General features: G+C 38.4%; 1 protein-coding gene across 2 annotated transcripts in view; it reads right to left on the minus strand.

Moving 5' to 3' along the window:
- Positions 1–14,853, minus strand: part of RSPRY1 (ring finger and SPRY domain containing 1) — a 46,620-nt gene that overhangs the window by 26,012 nt on the left and 5,755 nt on the right. For both annotated transcript variants that reach the window (XM_082606782.1, XM_082606783.1), the window contains exons 2-4: positions 5,843–6,347; positions 1,366–1,418; positions 564–676 (exon numbers count right to left, since the gene is read on the minus strand). In XM_082606782.1, coding sequence (XP_082462908.1) covers positions 564–676; positions 1,366–1,418; positions 5,843–6,192 — 516 coding nt within the window. In that variant the 5' untranslated portion in view covers positions 6,193–6,347. The remainder of the gene's footprint in view (positions 1–563; positions 677–1,365; positions 1,419–5,842; positions 6,348–14,853) is intronic.

Here is a 14,853-nt window from a genome sequence, read left to right on the forward strand (position 1 = left end):
TTTTCCATATTAGGCCCAAATGTCTGAGGCTTAAACAAATGAAAGATGCCAGAATCCAAAACTTTTAAAAAAGGATTCCATAGACCATATGGAATAAGGCAATGAAAGTTAGATACTTTCGTTCTAATTAAGGGATAATCAAAGTTATGCCAATATTTAATATGTTTAAGACTCAAAAGTGCTTTTGCTATAACAGTGTTTTCTCTTAATAGAAAATGTTTAAAAAACTTTTGTTATGAGGAAATTGTTTGGAGAGAGATAAGAAAATCAGCTCAGCAACTGAACATTCTTTTCTAGTTTCAAAGATTGCCGTTTCAGATACAAATGCTTCCATTTTTAACATTTTCAAAATTTTAAACTAAAGTTTTAGAGTAAGCTATTGACAGAAAGAGGATGTAGCATTTATTAGTAATAAAAAACAAGTTTACATAATGAAATTAATATTAAATAAAACAGACCCAAAATATATAAAAAGAAATGCATTATATCAAACGTTCTTTGTGGTCATTCATCCTGTGTTTAAGCGTAGATGTCAGTTTCATAAAAGATAAGTATTAACTTACTTTAGTGGGCAATGGACATTCATCTAGTAATAATGTTATAACAGCTGGTCCCAGTGGATCTTCCAATGGAATAACTCTAATTAAAGACTGGACAACGTCCAACCATCCTTCATCTAGGAGCAAATCAAGAAGATTATACGATGGAGCCATATTTTAAAAATGTGAAAATATATAACTTACAACACAAGATGACTTCACATTAAAATAGAAACACTCTTGGAAAATAGAAACATCCTATAGCTTTTAAGCAGCTAGTATTTGGCATGGACATGGTCATCAATTGCTAGTCATCACAGTAGAGACAAAGAATCCTAACTTACAGGAGTCTGGTGATTTGGGGGTATCTTTATTTGAAGAAAATTTAAGCTATGGTTCTGGGTTCTCAAATTATGATTAAATAGTTTCCAGCATCTTATTTATGACATAGGATTTAACTAAGAAGATTAAGTATCTGAAACAGTTGGCTCTATTTTCAGAATGACATTTAGGAAATTGAGGGACAAAAAAATTATCCTCCCCATTCTAGAAGAGTTATAGTCGAAGATCTGTCAATGCCAAAAATAATTTTATTTTAATAATTTTCGTGAGATAAAACCATTACTGAAATATGCAGCATATACTCAGGATAAAATACAGTGCTTATTAATTATTGTCCTTATACAAGAAAATTTCCATAGACTAAGGGTTTTTTTCTTCATCATGTGTGTTAAGTATTTTTGAAGTCTTTTATTAAAAAAAAAAAAGTGGCTACACTTCTTCATGATCATTAATTAGGAAGTATTTTAAAAAACTTTAAAAATACCTGTTTCTGCCATTTCGTGCAATGTAATCATTGAATAGGGAGGTTCCTGATCACTGAAAAACAAACATTCAAGACATCAAACTTGAAGAAATAAGAAATGACAATTTCAAATAAAAGTTCAAACTGGAAGTGTGGGGGTAGGAAGAGAAAGAAATGTACATGAGTGAGCATAGAGAAAGAGACGGAGGAGACAACCAGAACTATAATCTATAAGGACAAACGCATACCACGTGTGCTCATTTCCAAGGTTACTGTCTATGATGGCCCACAAATAAAATGGGCACAAGGGCACATGAAAGGACCACCATGTAGCCTGAAGTCAAAGCATGAGACTAATACTGGAGCCCAGAGCACACTTTCAGCTTTACCTCTAGTGGCCCAATGCCAATAGAGACAAGCCAGGGAGGCCAACATCATCTTCCTCATATGTACCTCAAAGAATCACCAGGAAGGGAGATGACAATCCCAAATGAGGACTTACAGAAGCAAGCGCCTACGTAACATCTTCATTTTTAAGTGTTCTTTTGGTAAATATCACTATGTGCTTAAACTTCATAAAATGGTGTTAGAAGAAAAAGAAACCAAACTTAATTAAGGAGCTACTTAATCTTCTAGTCACTGCTCTAAAATGGCATTTTCCCCTTAATTCAGTGGATTTTCAAACTGTGATCTCAGGAATCCAAAGAGGTACTTTAGGGGAACTTTTTTTTTTTTTTTTCAGTACGCGGGCCTCTCACTGTTGTGGCCTCTCCCGTTGCGGAGCACAGGCTCCAGACGCGCAGGCTCAGCGGCCATGGCTCAGGGGCCTAGCCGCTCTGTGGCATGTGGGATCTTCCTGGACCGGGGCACGAACCCGTGTCCCCTGCATCGTCAGGCAGACTCTCATCCACTGCGCCACCAGGGAAGCCCTAGGGGAACTTTTAATAATGAATGAAATATTTCCCCTCAAACAATGATAATCTAATTATTTAAGGAGTATATTCACTGCTTATTTGTTTACCTATTGTGGCTCTTTGTTTCACTGTGAAAAAAAACAAAAACAAAAACTATTGTCTTCAATCTTTTAATCCTCAGAATAACCTTGCAATATGCGAATTACTAAATTCATTTCAGGTACTCATTAGGTGCCGGTGTTTGACACATCCTTTGCCTTTTCATAATAAGGGGAAATTCTTATTTAAAAGAATTGTCTTAAATGATATAACTAACTGATACAAACATTGCTCTGGGGCAATCTGGCAATAATGAAATTAAGTATGCATATACTCAACAATGCTAGATAAATTATTACACAGGTGCATATGAGGTTATTTGCTGCAATGCTATTTGTAGGAACAAAAAATTTAGAAGTAGTAACCTAAGTGACTGTCACCAGATTATATGATAACAAAATATAGTACTTTTGAGCATACAAAGGAATACTCTGTAGCAGTCAGAAGCAGTTGTAGCTTTATATACAGCAACATAGGTCTCAAATATAACGTTGAGAGAAGTTAAAACCAAAGAGACTTCTGTTATGTTAAATTTTAAAATCATACACAAAACAATATTTATAAACTTCCTATACAGACATAAACAAACATATGCCAGGCATATTGGAAGAACATACCTTTATTTCAGTAGAATGATTACCTACTGATATTTGGAGGTGGGTAGTAAAAAGGACAATGGGATTAGGGAAGTCATAAAAGTCATAAAAATATGACAAGGTCAGTGACCAATAAGGAATATGAGCACCTGAATTCTATACAGACACACTTAAAGGACATACACACCCCTACACTCAAAAAAACACGACAAAATTCTTTGTGGAACAGAAATAGAGCAGAAACTTCCGGTGGAAGACAAAAGCTAAAGTCATAAGACTACTGGGCTCTGGGTCAAGAACTAGACAGAGGTCACCAGGAGCTTTATGCCTGCAAGGCAGGTAATGGGGACCAAAACCCCACCTGTGCAAGTGATGGAGCAAACTCACCAAATAAAGTGGGAACAGGGTACTGCTCTCAGTGAAAGGAGTTGCAAAGCTCTGAATGATAATCTGAGCTGCAACCGGTATAAACCTGCAAGTCTCTGGTGACAGAAAAAGGCAGAGAAAGCCATGCAGCAGGACCTGGGTTTCTTACAGTGGGATGGGAACTCAGAACCCCGACTTTTAGGTTCAGCTGTGGACTGAAGGTCCCTGAGACCCAGATGGAGACAACAAAGGTGACAGAAAGAAAGGGAGAAAAAGACAGGGAAAACACACACACACACACACACACACACACTCTCTCTCTCTCTCTCTCTCTCTCTCTCTCTCTCTCTCTCTGAGGAAAAAAACTTCCGTCAGGAGGAGCCTGCAAATTAAAATTCCAAAGTCATGAGAATAACATTAATACCATTAGCAATTGAGGGTAAAGTTACTACCAAAAAAAACTCACAAATAATCAAACTTCAAAATGATTTTAAAATAAGTATATTTCAAGTGTATTTCCTATAGCAGGTCTCTCACTATGCCATTAAGAACTATACTGTCCTCTCAAATCAAGGTCATTCTCTCCTAAGTAACAAGGAGAGAGGAGAACAATAAATATAGGTCATTTTATCATTGTAATATCTGCATACACCCTTTTACATATATTCTTACTAAGCCCATCTGTCCTGTCTTTTATGTTTAGTTTTAATAGCCTTATAAACTTCGCAGGTTAAGAAATTCTTTTCTTTAGCAGTTAAAAAAAAATAAGCTATGTAACTATGTTTACAAACTGTCTGAACCCCGCTTTGCCATTATATTCTCCAACATGTCCCTTCATACTTGCTCTGCATCTGCCTAATTTTCCCATTCTCAGAAGAGTTTTAACTATAATTCAGTACAAACAGGTTTAAGGTAAAAGTTAGGCTGTTATTCAAGTGTACACTACTTGCCTCACATAAGTGGATTATGTGCTTTAGCAACAAGTTCTCTTATAATTTGTAATATTTTCCTGAAGCTTGGAAATAAAGCTCCTCCTGCTTTGCCCCCACACTCTCTTAATCACCCTTTAAAAAAATACAGCAAAGTCTATTCTGTACCTGTTTTTCCAATGGGCTTAAATAACACTGCTGCGGTTTACTTCCTTATTTGGGAAGGACAACTTTTCATTACAATTTCACAGCACGTTTTAAATGTCACCGTGAAGAAACTTTACATAACAGCTTCTAGACCCTTGCTTGAATTTAGAGGATGTAAATGGCATAGATTTATATTCAACAGATATTTCCCACAAACATATAAAGATTACATTAAATTAATTCAGGTACCAGAACTACTTCAAAGGCAGGTTTTAGTAAACTTAGGAAGGCCTTTCTTAATTGGTTATGGTGAATATTTGTAAGAACTACCTTCCCCCAGCATGCTCTATGGCAGATAGAAAAATGTGCAAAATAAATTTATTTCTATGAGGAAAAAAATACCTCAGAATAATATGCACAGGCATACCTTGCTTTATGCTATACTTTCTCAGGAATAAACAACACTGTGTTTTTATAAATGTGATTATCAAATATTTAGATACTTAAATATGTAATACTAGCTGACCCTGAAGCAAAAAGAACCCAGATAGAACTTTTAAAAAAAGACTGTCTTCTATTGAGCAATTGTTACATGCAAGGCACCATGCTAGATGCTTTATATATATTTTATCATGATAATCCTTGTAAGAAAGGTATTATTCTCCTTTTATAGATGAGGAATCTGAGGCTTAAAAGAAGTAATTTACTCAGTGTCATGTAGCTAGTTAAGGGGCTGGCCTAGAATTTGAACCTTTGTCCACCATGATTCTAAAACTTACTCCTAACTACTGTGCTATAGAGTTAAGTTAAAATATTTTTTTCAACTTGAACAATGCCCTTTAATTTCACTGTTATTCAATCTGGGATTTCGTACTGAGACAAAGCAGAGGGGAAAACAAAACAGGTACAGGTGTGTCCTGCAGCTTCTTTTAATTTAAAAGCTTCCCAGATGGATCTAAGAGGGCCAACTAAGGGATAAAAAAGAGGGAGGAGGATGAAAACTCTCCTTGACTTAAGTCCTTCCATTGCCAACGGAAGTTGCATGCAGCTATGCTCTTGGTAAAACAATTCATCTTGAATCTCTGGTCAGTGGAGTAGATAGTCAAGCAAGATAAGAGTGAGTTCTTCGTGAAACCATTACCTCTTGTAACTTCAGCACAAACTCACTCCATACTGACTACGTTCCCCAATAAAGATCATAGCTTTAAAGTGCTTTATGCTACAGAAATGTTTACACATTTCCCGACCGGTGTAGATGTTAGCAAGTAAAAACATCACATCTTATAATTTACTCTGCCATCAGAGGAGAAATAAAATATTCTCCCCTTGCCCTATGAGCAGCAAGTCTTGGCAAATATATTCTAATGAAAGGAAGAAGTCCAAAAGTTATGGTTCCTGGCAGAAGGCTTTTCACTGGATAGGAGGTGACCGTGAGCCAGATACTTACTTATCTACAAGAGTCCGTATGACTGCCAGTGTGTCCAGCACTAGCCCGTCTACATTTTGTTTCTTTCTCCTTGGCTCGTGAGGTCCTCGGCCCCTCCTTGGTGGCCGAACAGGGTCCCGGGGTTGGCTCCTCATGTCAGCAGTGGGTACTGCACTGTTATCGGCCTGCTGCTGCTGGGTGTCAACGCTGTCTTCTGCTCCACTGTCGTCTCGGCAGATACAGGAATTACCCATGGTAGCAGTGGCACCTCTAGTCCCCAGGAAGCGGGCTATGTGCTCCTCAAGAGTCAACAGCAGACCCTGGCCAAGGCTTCTGCTCGCTAAGAACACAGCCCAACCGAAGATAATCATTTAGATAGTTTTCAGTTTTCCAAGTACTGTTGTCATAATCTGGATGTGAGGAACCTGCATCCTATTTGTTTTTAACAACTGAATGCTGAAGAAAGTTGCAGAGTTGATCTCCAACATTATCAATTACAAGGAATCCTGGTCATCCAGTGGCAGTTCTGAAAGAAAAAAGGAAAAGGAAAATGAATAAAAGATTCTCGCCTACTCAGTTACTCAAACTTTCCTAGTTTGATATTATAGATATTAGGATTACAATGAAGAACCATCTTTGGTTATTTTTATAGGTTTCTGACGCAAAGAGGTGTCTTTATGTAAGAATTAACAACCAGTGATTCCTTTCTATCATTATAGCATAAAGTTGATTGCTAAACTATATCCCTGTAAACCACAGGAGTTACCATAGATTTAAAAAATATATATATCCATACAGAAATACATGAGAAGAATGTGTGCAACTGTTTTAAGGGCTCCTTTTGTGGATTAAAAAAAAATTGTCTCATTTCTTAAATTAAGTGTATGAGAAATTTTAATATGTTTCAAATAAAAATATCTAATTACAGATGTTTGTCTATATGGGGAAGGATGGTTACAAGTATATGTACGGCTGAGTCGTTTTGCTGTACACCTGAAACTGTAACAATGTTGTTGATCTGCTACACTCCAATATAAAATAAAAAGTTTTAAAAAAGGACAGAAAAAAAAAGTTATGATACCAACGTGATAGCACCCATTTTATAACAATAATAATAAAAGGATAGAGTGTTCTGGGTTTTTTTGGTTTTTTTTTTGCAGTACGCGGGCCTCTCACTGTTGTGGCCTCTCCCGTTGTGGAGCACAGGCTCCGGATGCGCAGGCTCAGCGGCCATGGCTCACGGGCCCAGCCACTCCGCGGCATGTGGGATCTTCCCAGACCAGGGCACGAACCCGTGTCCCCTGCATCAGCAGGCGGACTCTCAACCACTGCACCACCAGGGAAGCCCAGAGCGTTCTGTTTAAATTACCCAAACTGCATAGATTTCCCATTTGGAGGCACTCTTGAGAATTTACAGGAATCATATAACTAGTTACGGAGTTTTTCTGTTAGGTAAGCAAGACTCTGTTTTGGGGAAGGTAAATATATATCACAAGGTTACATTTTCACAATGATAAGTTTTTTGCACACAACTGCTACAAAGTTAAGAACAGGGATGCACCAATGATCTTTGTCTGAGCACCTCATATCAGGCACCAGGCTGGCACTGGGAGAATAAAGATGAACAAGATACAGTCCCCACCCTCCAGGAGTTTGTGGATGGCCATTCTCATCCCACACAGCATGTTTATCATAAAAAACAAAACAGCCTAATGATAGAGCCAGCTCTTCATTAAGCTGAGGAAATCTGGTTACGTGTAAGAAGAAGTAAAGATTTGGAAGTAGGAGACTAACGTGGGGCTGGTAGCAAAAAGTAAAAAATCATGTTGAGACCTGAAGACTAGGACCCAGAAGGACACAAACAGACACATAAGGATTAGAGACTGGTACATAGGATTAGAGACTGGTAGTCTCTACTCAACATTTGGCTATTTACAATTACATCCTCATATCTTGAGTACTGGCTCAGAAATAGATATAAATAAAATAATTTAGTGGGATCAGAAACAAGAGAAAACTTATTTCTGTTATTTTGGACAGATTTGTAGTAAATTCTTTTAAATATTTGCCCAGTCTAATTACTGCTCATAGGGGAAAAATATATATATATATAATATTTAATCTAATCTAATATGTAGAGAGGGGGAGGGACAGGGTAAGGGAGGGACGGAAGAAGAGGAGAGAGGAGAGGCAATGGATAGACATTATCTCCCTCCAGACTACCAAGACAGCAATGGCTGAGCCAAGCAATACAACAGATGTTCCTGGTTCTCCCAAAATAGTCAGGCTGTCTTCAAAATTTGGAGGTTGTACTTTAAAGGATGTGACTGAAGTATAGGTAGGAATATGATGCAAGGATTCAGCTGAAAATAACCTTTTAAAAGAGAACACAGTGGGAATTCCCTGGTGGTCTAGTGGTTAGGATTCGGCACTTTCACTGCTGTGGCCTGGGTTCAATCCCTGGTCCGGGTTCAATCCCTGGTTGGGGGACTGAGATCCTACAAACCGTGTGGCACAGCCAAAAATAAATTAAAAATAAATAAATGAAAGAACACATTCTGAAACAGCAAAGAGTGGAAGTAATACCATACCATACCCATCACTGCAGGGACCAGGGTATATAATTCCCTCCAAAGGGTAGATAACCCAAGAGATTTCAATGCTTAAAAGGAGACAGAAATCAGAAATAACTCTTTTAAAGGGTCCTTGGTATAAATTTCTGTTGATCTTATAAATTATGCTGGATTCTGAGAAAGACCAAAAAGCAACATTTAAGAAGTGATGCTTTGGAACTTCCCTGGTGGTACAATGGATAAGACTCCGTGCTCCCAATGCAAGGGGCTCGGGTTCAATCCCTGGTCAGGGAACTAGATCCCACATGCATGCTGCATCTAAGAGTTCGCATGCCACAACTAAGGAGCCTGAGAGCTGCAACTAAGACCCGGCACAACCAAATAAAATTAAAAAAAAAAAAAGAAGTGGTAAAATCTCAAAGACAGCAAACATTAGGTTTAAAAAAAAAAGTGATGCTTTGGCCCTTCTCACAAGAAAGTTCACAGAGAAGGCACTGCTGGAACAATTTGGATGACAGGAGGTAAGAATCCAAGGTTTCTGGCAGGCCTGCCACTGGGCAGTAACCTAGCTAATGTCACTTCCTTGAAATCTTAAATTATTAGGTTAAAATTTTTTCATCCATTGACTTTTTTTTTTTTTTGGTACACGGGCCTCTCACTGTTGTGGCCTCTCCCGTTGTGGAGCACAGGCTCTGGACGCGCAGGCTCAGCAGCCATGGCTCACGGGCCCAGCCGCTCCGCAGCACGTGGGATCTTCCCAGACCGGGGCACGAACCCGCATCCCCTGCATCGGCAGGCGGACTCTCAACCACTGCGCCACCAGGGAAGCCCCACTGATTTTTTTTAACATCTTTATTGGAGTATAATTGCTTTACAGTGGTGTGTTAGTTTCTACTTTATAACAAAGTGAATCAGCTATACATATACATATATCCCCCTATCTCCTCTCTCTTGTGTCTCCCTCCCACCCTCCCTATCCCACCTCTAGGTGGTCACAAAGCACTGAGCTGATCTCCCTGTGCTATGCGGCTGCTTCCCACTAGCTATCTATTTTACATTTGGTGATTTAAAAAAAATAAAAAGTGAGAGGGAATTCGCTGGTGGTCCAGTGGCTAAGACTCTGTGCTTCCACTGCAGGGGGCACAGGTTCAATCCCTGGTCAGGGAACTAAGATCCCACGTGCCAAAATGCGGCCCAAACAAACAAGCAAACAAAACCAAAAAAACATAAAAAGTGAATACATGTTCGTTTTAAGACCTAAATGCTGCAAAGGTCTTTTGCTCTTTTCTGAAAGGCTTTCTTCATAGCCCATTCCCTTCCCGGAGGTAACCCCTGCTAAAAGCTTCATGAATCTGTTTCCACACCATTATTATGTACTTACAAATTGGTTTAAAAAAAATTAATTAGAACATCACCATATTTTCTATGATTTGCTCTTCCCCCCTTAACATCTTTCTATACCAGTATATATAAAATGACCTCATTTCGTTTAAGGCTGTACAGAAATCCATACTCTGGATTAACATAGTTTCTTAACCAATAGTCTACAAACATCTGTGGCTAAACCAGCTAATACTTTGCGGATGGCAGAATGTAGTGGTCCAAGATTTGATACAAGGGAGCTCTACTTGGGAATGAACGCTCTTTCTCCTGGGGAGGTGCTCTCAATGTTATCAGAGCAGGAGGGAATTCCACTGGCTTCTCTAAAGCTCCAGAACCTTTCCATGCAATCAGTATGGAAGTTGGGATGGACATGACATGCAAACAGTAGATTCAATCCAACATGACACATTAAATTGGAGAAGGCATACCTGAGGAAGGGAGACAAATCAGGTACTAAAAATATCGGCAATGATTTGAGGATGTCAAGGTGAGATTAAGTCTCAGAAAACAAAGCCCTGAAGGGGAGAGAACAGGGGATCCTATAAAGTTACAGTTTAATGCTAACACTTGTAGAGCTATTTAGAATAACTAACAAGAAACAATGTTGGGAGTGATTGTGAGGAAAGCAGTGGGTTAAAAATAAGTTTGCAGACACTGAAAAACCAGTGGAAAAGTGTGAGTCATGATATATACATGATCTGTTAGGATACAACTAACTATCCATGTAAGGGGAATGAGATTCCTATCACAAGCCATATTTGAAAATTCCAAATGGATGAAATTTTTAAATTTAAAAATAAATACATAAGAAAGAGAAAGAAAGAAAGGAAGGAATTTTGTTGGATCTCAAAATTTTTTTTAAACATCTTTATTGGAGTATAATTGCTTTACAATGGTGTGTTAGTTTCTGCTGTATAACAAAGTGAATCAGCTATATGTGTACATATATCCCCATATCTCCTCCCTCTTGCGTCTCCCTCCCACCCTCCGTATCCCATCCCTCTAGGTGGTCACAAAGCACGAAGCTGATCTCCCTGTGCTATGCGGCTGCTTCCCACTAGCTATCTATTTTACACTTGGTAGTGTATATATGTCCATGCCACTCTCTCACTTTGTCCCAGCTTACCCTTCCCCCTCCCCGTGTCCTCATCAAAGTCTTAAACTTTATTCTATCCAAACTATTTTTGCTAAGGCTTATTTAAACTGAATGTAGAATTATTAAATCCATGCAGATTTCCATTTAGTACATTTCAAAGCAAATGGAAGATATCCAATAATACAGGTATTTCTAAAAATCTGACTAATTTGGAGGTGAGGAGAATTAAATGTAGTGGGTTTTTTGTTTGTTTGTTTTGTGTTTTTTTTTTTTTTTCTATTTCCAAATTGAACTCAAGTATAGTTCAGGTCAATTTTTTCCAAAAGAGTCATTTTCCTTAAATGACCTAGAAAATGATGTCAACTACAAAATTTGTCAGAGAAGGAAACTGAGTAAAAAAATACAAATATTTTCAATATTTTAAAACTAACGACTCTTTTTGAAGGACTATCTGTAAAGACCAGGTATAAATAAGTTAATTAGGGGGGAGAAGCCAGGAGGCATTTCAAAGCAAAGACTATGAAACATACAAGGAAAAAATAAGAGCTGTTATCTTTAATTTTTTTCTGAAATGAGCATACAGAGTACTCTTGAGGGTTATGGCAAAAAGCAGGACAAATAAGTGAACAAAGTGTATGATCTTTCAGATTTATTCAGCACTAAAAAATGTAGCTTTTCATCTGGAAATGGCTGTCACTTATGACACTTCTCAGAGACTAAATTGTGAATACCTTAGGCAAAAGACTGGGTGGTGAAGCTAAACAATTACACTTTAGACAGCTTCATTTTATCTCATTCGAAAAAGCATTATGTGGCCCACTTTCCAAGGACCATTGTTTTAAGACAGTAACATTCAGTGTACAGGTCTTGTATGGGATGCCAGAGGCCACCTACAGTACAAGGGCACTGGCTTTGCAGTCACACAGTTTGGGCACAGGTCCCAGCCCTGCAATATTTCCAGCTATGCATTCTAATTATCCTGACTACTGACACACTTTAAAACATGGAGGGCTTCCCTGGTGGCGCAGTGGTTAAGAATCCGCCTGCTAATGCAGGGGACGCGGGTTTGAGCCCTGGTCCACGAAGATCTCACATGCCGCGGAGCAACTAAGCCCGTGCGCCACGACTACTAAAGCCTGTGCACCTAGAACCTGTGCTCTGCAACAAGCACTGTAATGCGAAGCCCACGCACCACAACGAAGAGCAGCCCCATGTCACCACAACTAGAGAAAGTCCGCACGCAGCAACGAAGACCCAATGCAGCCAAAAATAAACAAACAAACAAATAAATAAATTTAAAAAACAAAACAAAAACCATGGAGATAGTAATAGTTCTTACACCTCATAGTAGTTCTATGAGGATTAAATGAAATAGTACATGTAAAACACATGGCACAGTGCCCAACATGTAAAATGGATCCCCCAAATGCAAGATGTTATTATAAAATGAGCAGGTAGCTAATCAGAAGTAACCAGGTAATCTGGGAGGTGGGGGCTCTGGAATCAGATCTGTCTTATATAAGAGCACTAAGATAACTAACAAACTCATCTTTTATAGAACTCATCTACCCTGTACTGAAATAATTTTTACCTATCTATACTTTTAGGCAAAGAACCTTGGAAAAGATTGTAGCTTAATAATCCAGAAGGTGATGGGCATTAGAGTCACTTAGGTACTTCTTAAAATCCAAATTCCTGGTTCTACTGCAAATAGCCAGCATCTGAATTTCTAGGATGTGGCCCAAGTGTTTTCTTAAAAGCTCCCCAGGTGATTCTGATGGTGGCCAGGTCTGGAAATCACTGTGCTATAGAACCCAACACAGAAACTGGCACTGTAGGCAGGACTTCCGGACTGAATGAAGGGACAAATTGAAACACTAAAGGGTGATTCTTCTGGGGTCTAAAAAGTTAATCTCCTTTTCCAGAAAAATGAACTGAGACTATCTCTGAACATAGTCTTTTGGAGAGGTTAGCCAAAATAACCATTAGAAAACAGTTACATCCATTAGTGATTATGTACGGTACATACTAACACAATGAAACAGCTCCCTATTATTTCCCACCACATCCATCCTATGAAGCATCATACTGGACCTAGACGGTACCCTGCTTATGGGTAATGTTATCCAAGGGTTGACAGACTGAATGGAATGGAAAATGAGTAAGACTAGAGATTATGTAAAGGCAACACATTTGTAATACCTATATACTTCACCTTAAGTTTGAAGATTACTTAGCATTAGATGGTCAAGTCAGTTTTGAAACCAAAAAAAAAAAAAAAGCTAGTCACATAATTTAAATATATACAATTATCAGATTTGCAGCTGTGGCAATCATCAACTGATTTCATGATAGTGATACCACTGGATGCCACTGCTTAGCAGAAATATTTTTCTTGGGCTTCCCTGGTGGCACAGTGGTTAAGAATCCACCTGCCAATGCAGGGGACAAAGGTTCGAGCCCTGGTCCACGAAGATCCCACATGCTGCAGAGTAACTAAGCTTGTGCGCCACAACTACTGAGCCTGCGTTCTAGAGCCTGCGAGCCACAACTACTGAAGCCCGGGCGCCTAGAGCCTGTGCTCGTCAACGAGAAGCCGCGCCCCGCAACGAAGAGTAGCCCCCGCTCGCCACAACTAGAGAAAGCCTGCGGGCAGCAACGAAGACCCAACACAGCCAAAAATAATAAATAAATAAAAATAAATAAATTTATTAAAAAAAAAGAAATACTTTTCTTACCATCTAAATGGTAATGCTTTTTAAATCATTACACTGTTCATGACTATTTTGCTAAAAGGGCATAATTACAAACATTTCCTTTGCAAATCTACTTCTCTGAAGTGTAGTATTATTTATTTTTATCCTCCCCCTTTGAAAAGAGAAAGTAAAGACTATTCTTTCCATTTCTATATCATTTATGATTTATTAATTTTACATTTCTTATGTTTTAAAGCCGCTCTGAGAGGGGGAAAAAACAAACTTGGGCTCTCAGTAAGTTTAGTGTTAAAGGAGTGAGGTCTGGTTCTCAAAACACAGACCTCTACCATCATAAACAGCTCACCACAGAGACATCTGCCAAATGGCCTAACCCTCTCTAACAAATGGTCCAGGAATCAATGATTCATCTCTTCAAATATTTGCTTGCATTCAATCATAATACAGCTCAGTGACTTTAAGAACACTTTCTTTTCTCTGAAAATAAGACTTCAGGATTGTGCTGCCAAGACAGGAGAGGTTAAATGAATGACCATAGGAAGAAAAACCAAACTTTGGGCATAAAATTACTATTGCTGTCACCTTTACCTCATTGTTCCAAAACAGTGGATGCAGCACTTGTTTCCAATCCACCACCCAAAGGCTAAATTGTATAGCATGAACAATAACAATATATAATACACTGGAAATATTAATGATTTTCTCTCCTTAGAAAATGTTTTGGATTTTTCCCCTAAGAAAGTGAATGCATTACAAGTGATAGCTTCCAGTGTAATGTTCATTATGCCCCTCCGACATTTTATTATGAAAAATTTCAAACATATAGCAAAGGTGAATTTTACAGTGAACACCTATATACCCACCACCTAGATTCTACCATTTACATATTACTATACTTGCTTTATCACATCTCTACACATCTCTATCCATCATCAATCCACCTATTTTTTTTGATGCATTTCCAAGGCATCAGTATACTTCCCCCTAAAAAATTCAGTATGCATATCACTAACTGGACTTCAATATGTTTTGAGGTTATATTTATATGTAATAAAATGTACAGGTCTTAACCATGTATGTGCTGAACTTTGTCTAGTGCGTATACCTGTATAACTCAAACCCTATCAAGACAGGGAAACTTACCCAGAAATATATTTGCTTTTAAAATATCCTGCAGGACACCCCAATGACCACAATTTTCTTGTATTTAAATGGGGAAAACTTGGAGGGCAACAAGATTCTTTGGTAGCAAAGTAGATAAGAAAG

Source organism: Mesoplodon mirus (assembly GCF_964341445.2).
Source record: "Mesoplodon mirus genome assembly, chromosome: 19".
In the NCBI taxonomy this organism is placed as follows: Eukaryota; Metazoa; Chordata; class Mammalia; order Artiodactyla; family Ziphiidae; genus Mesoplodon; species Mesoplodon mirus.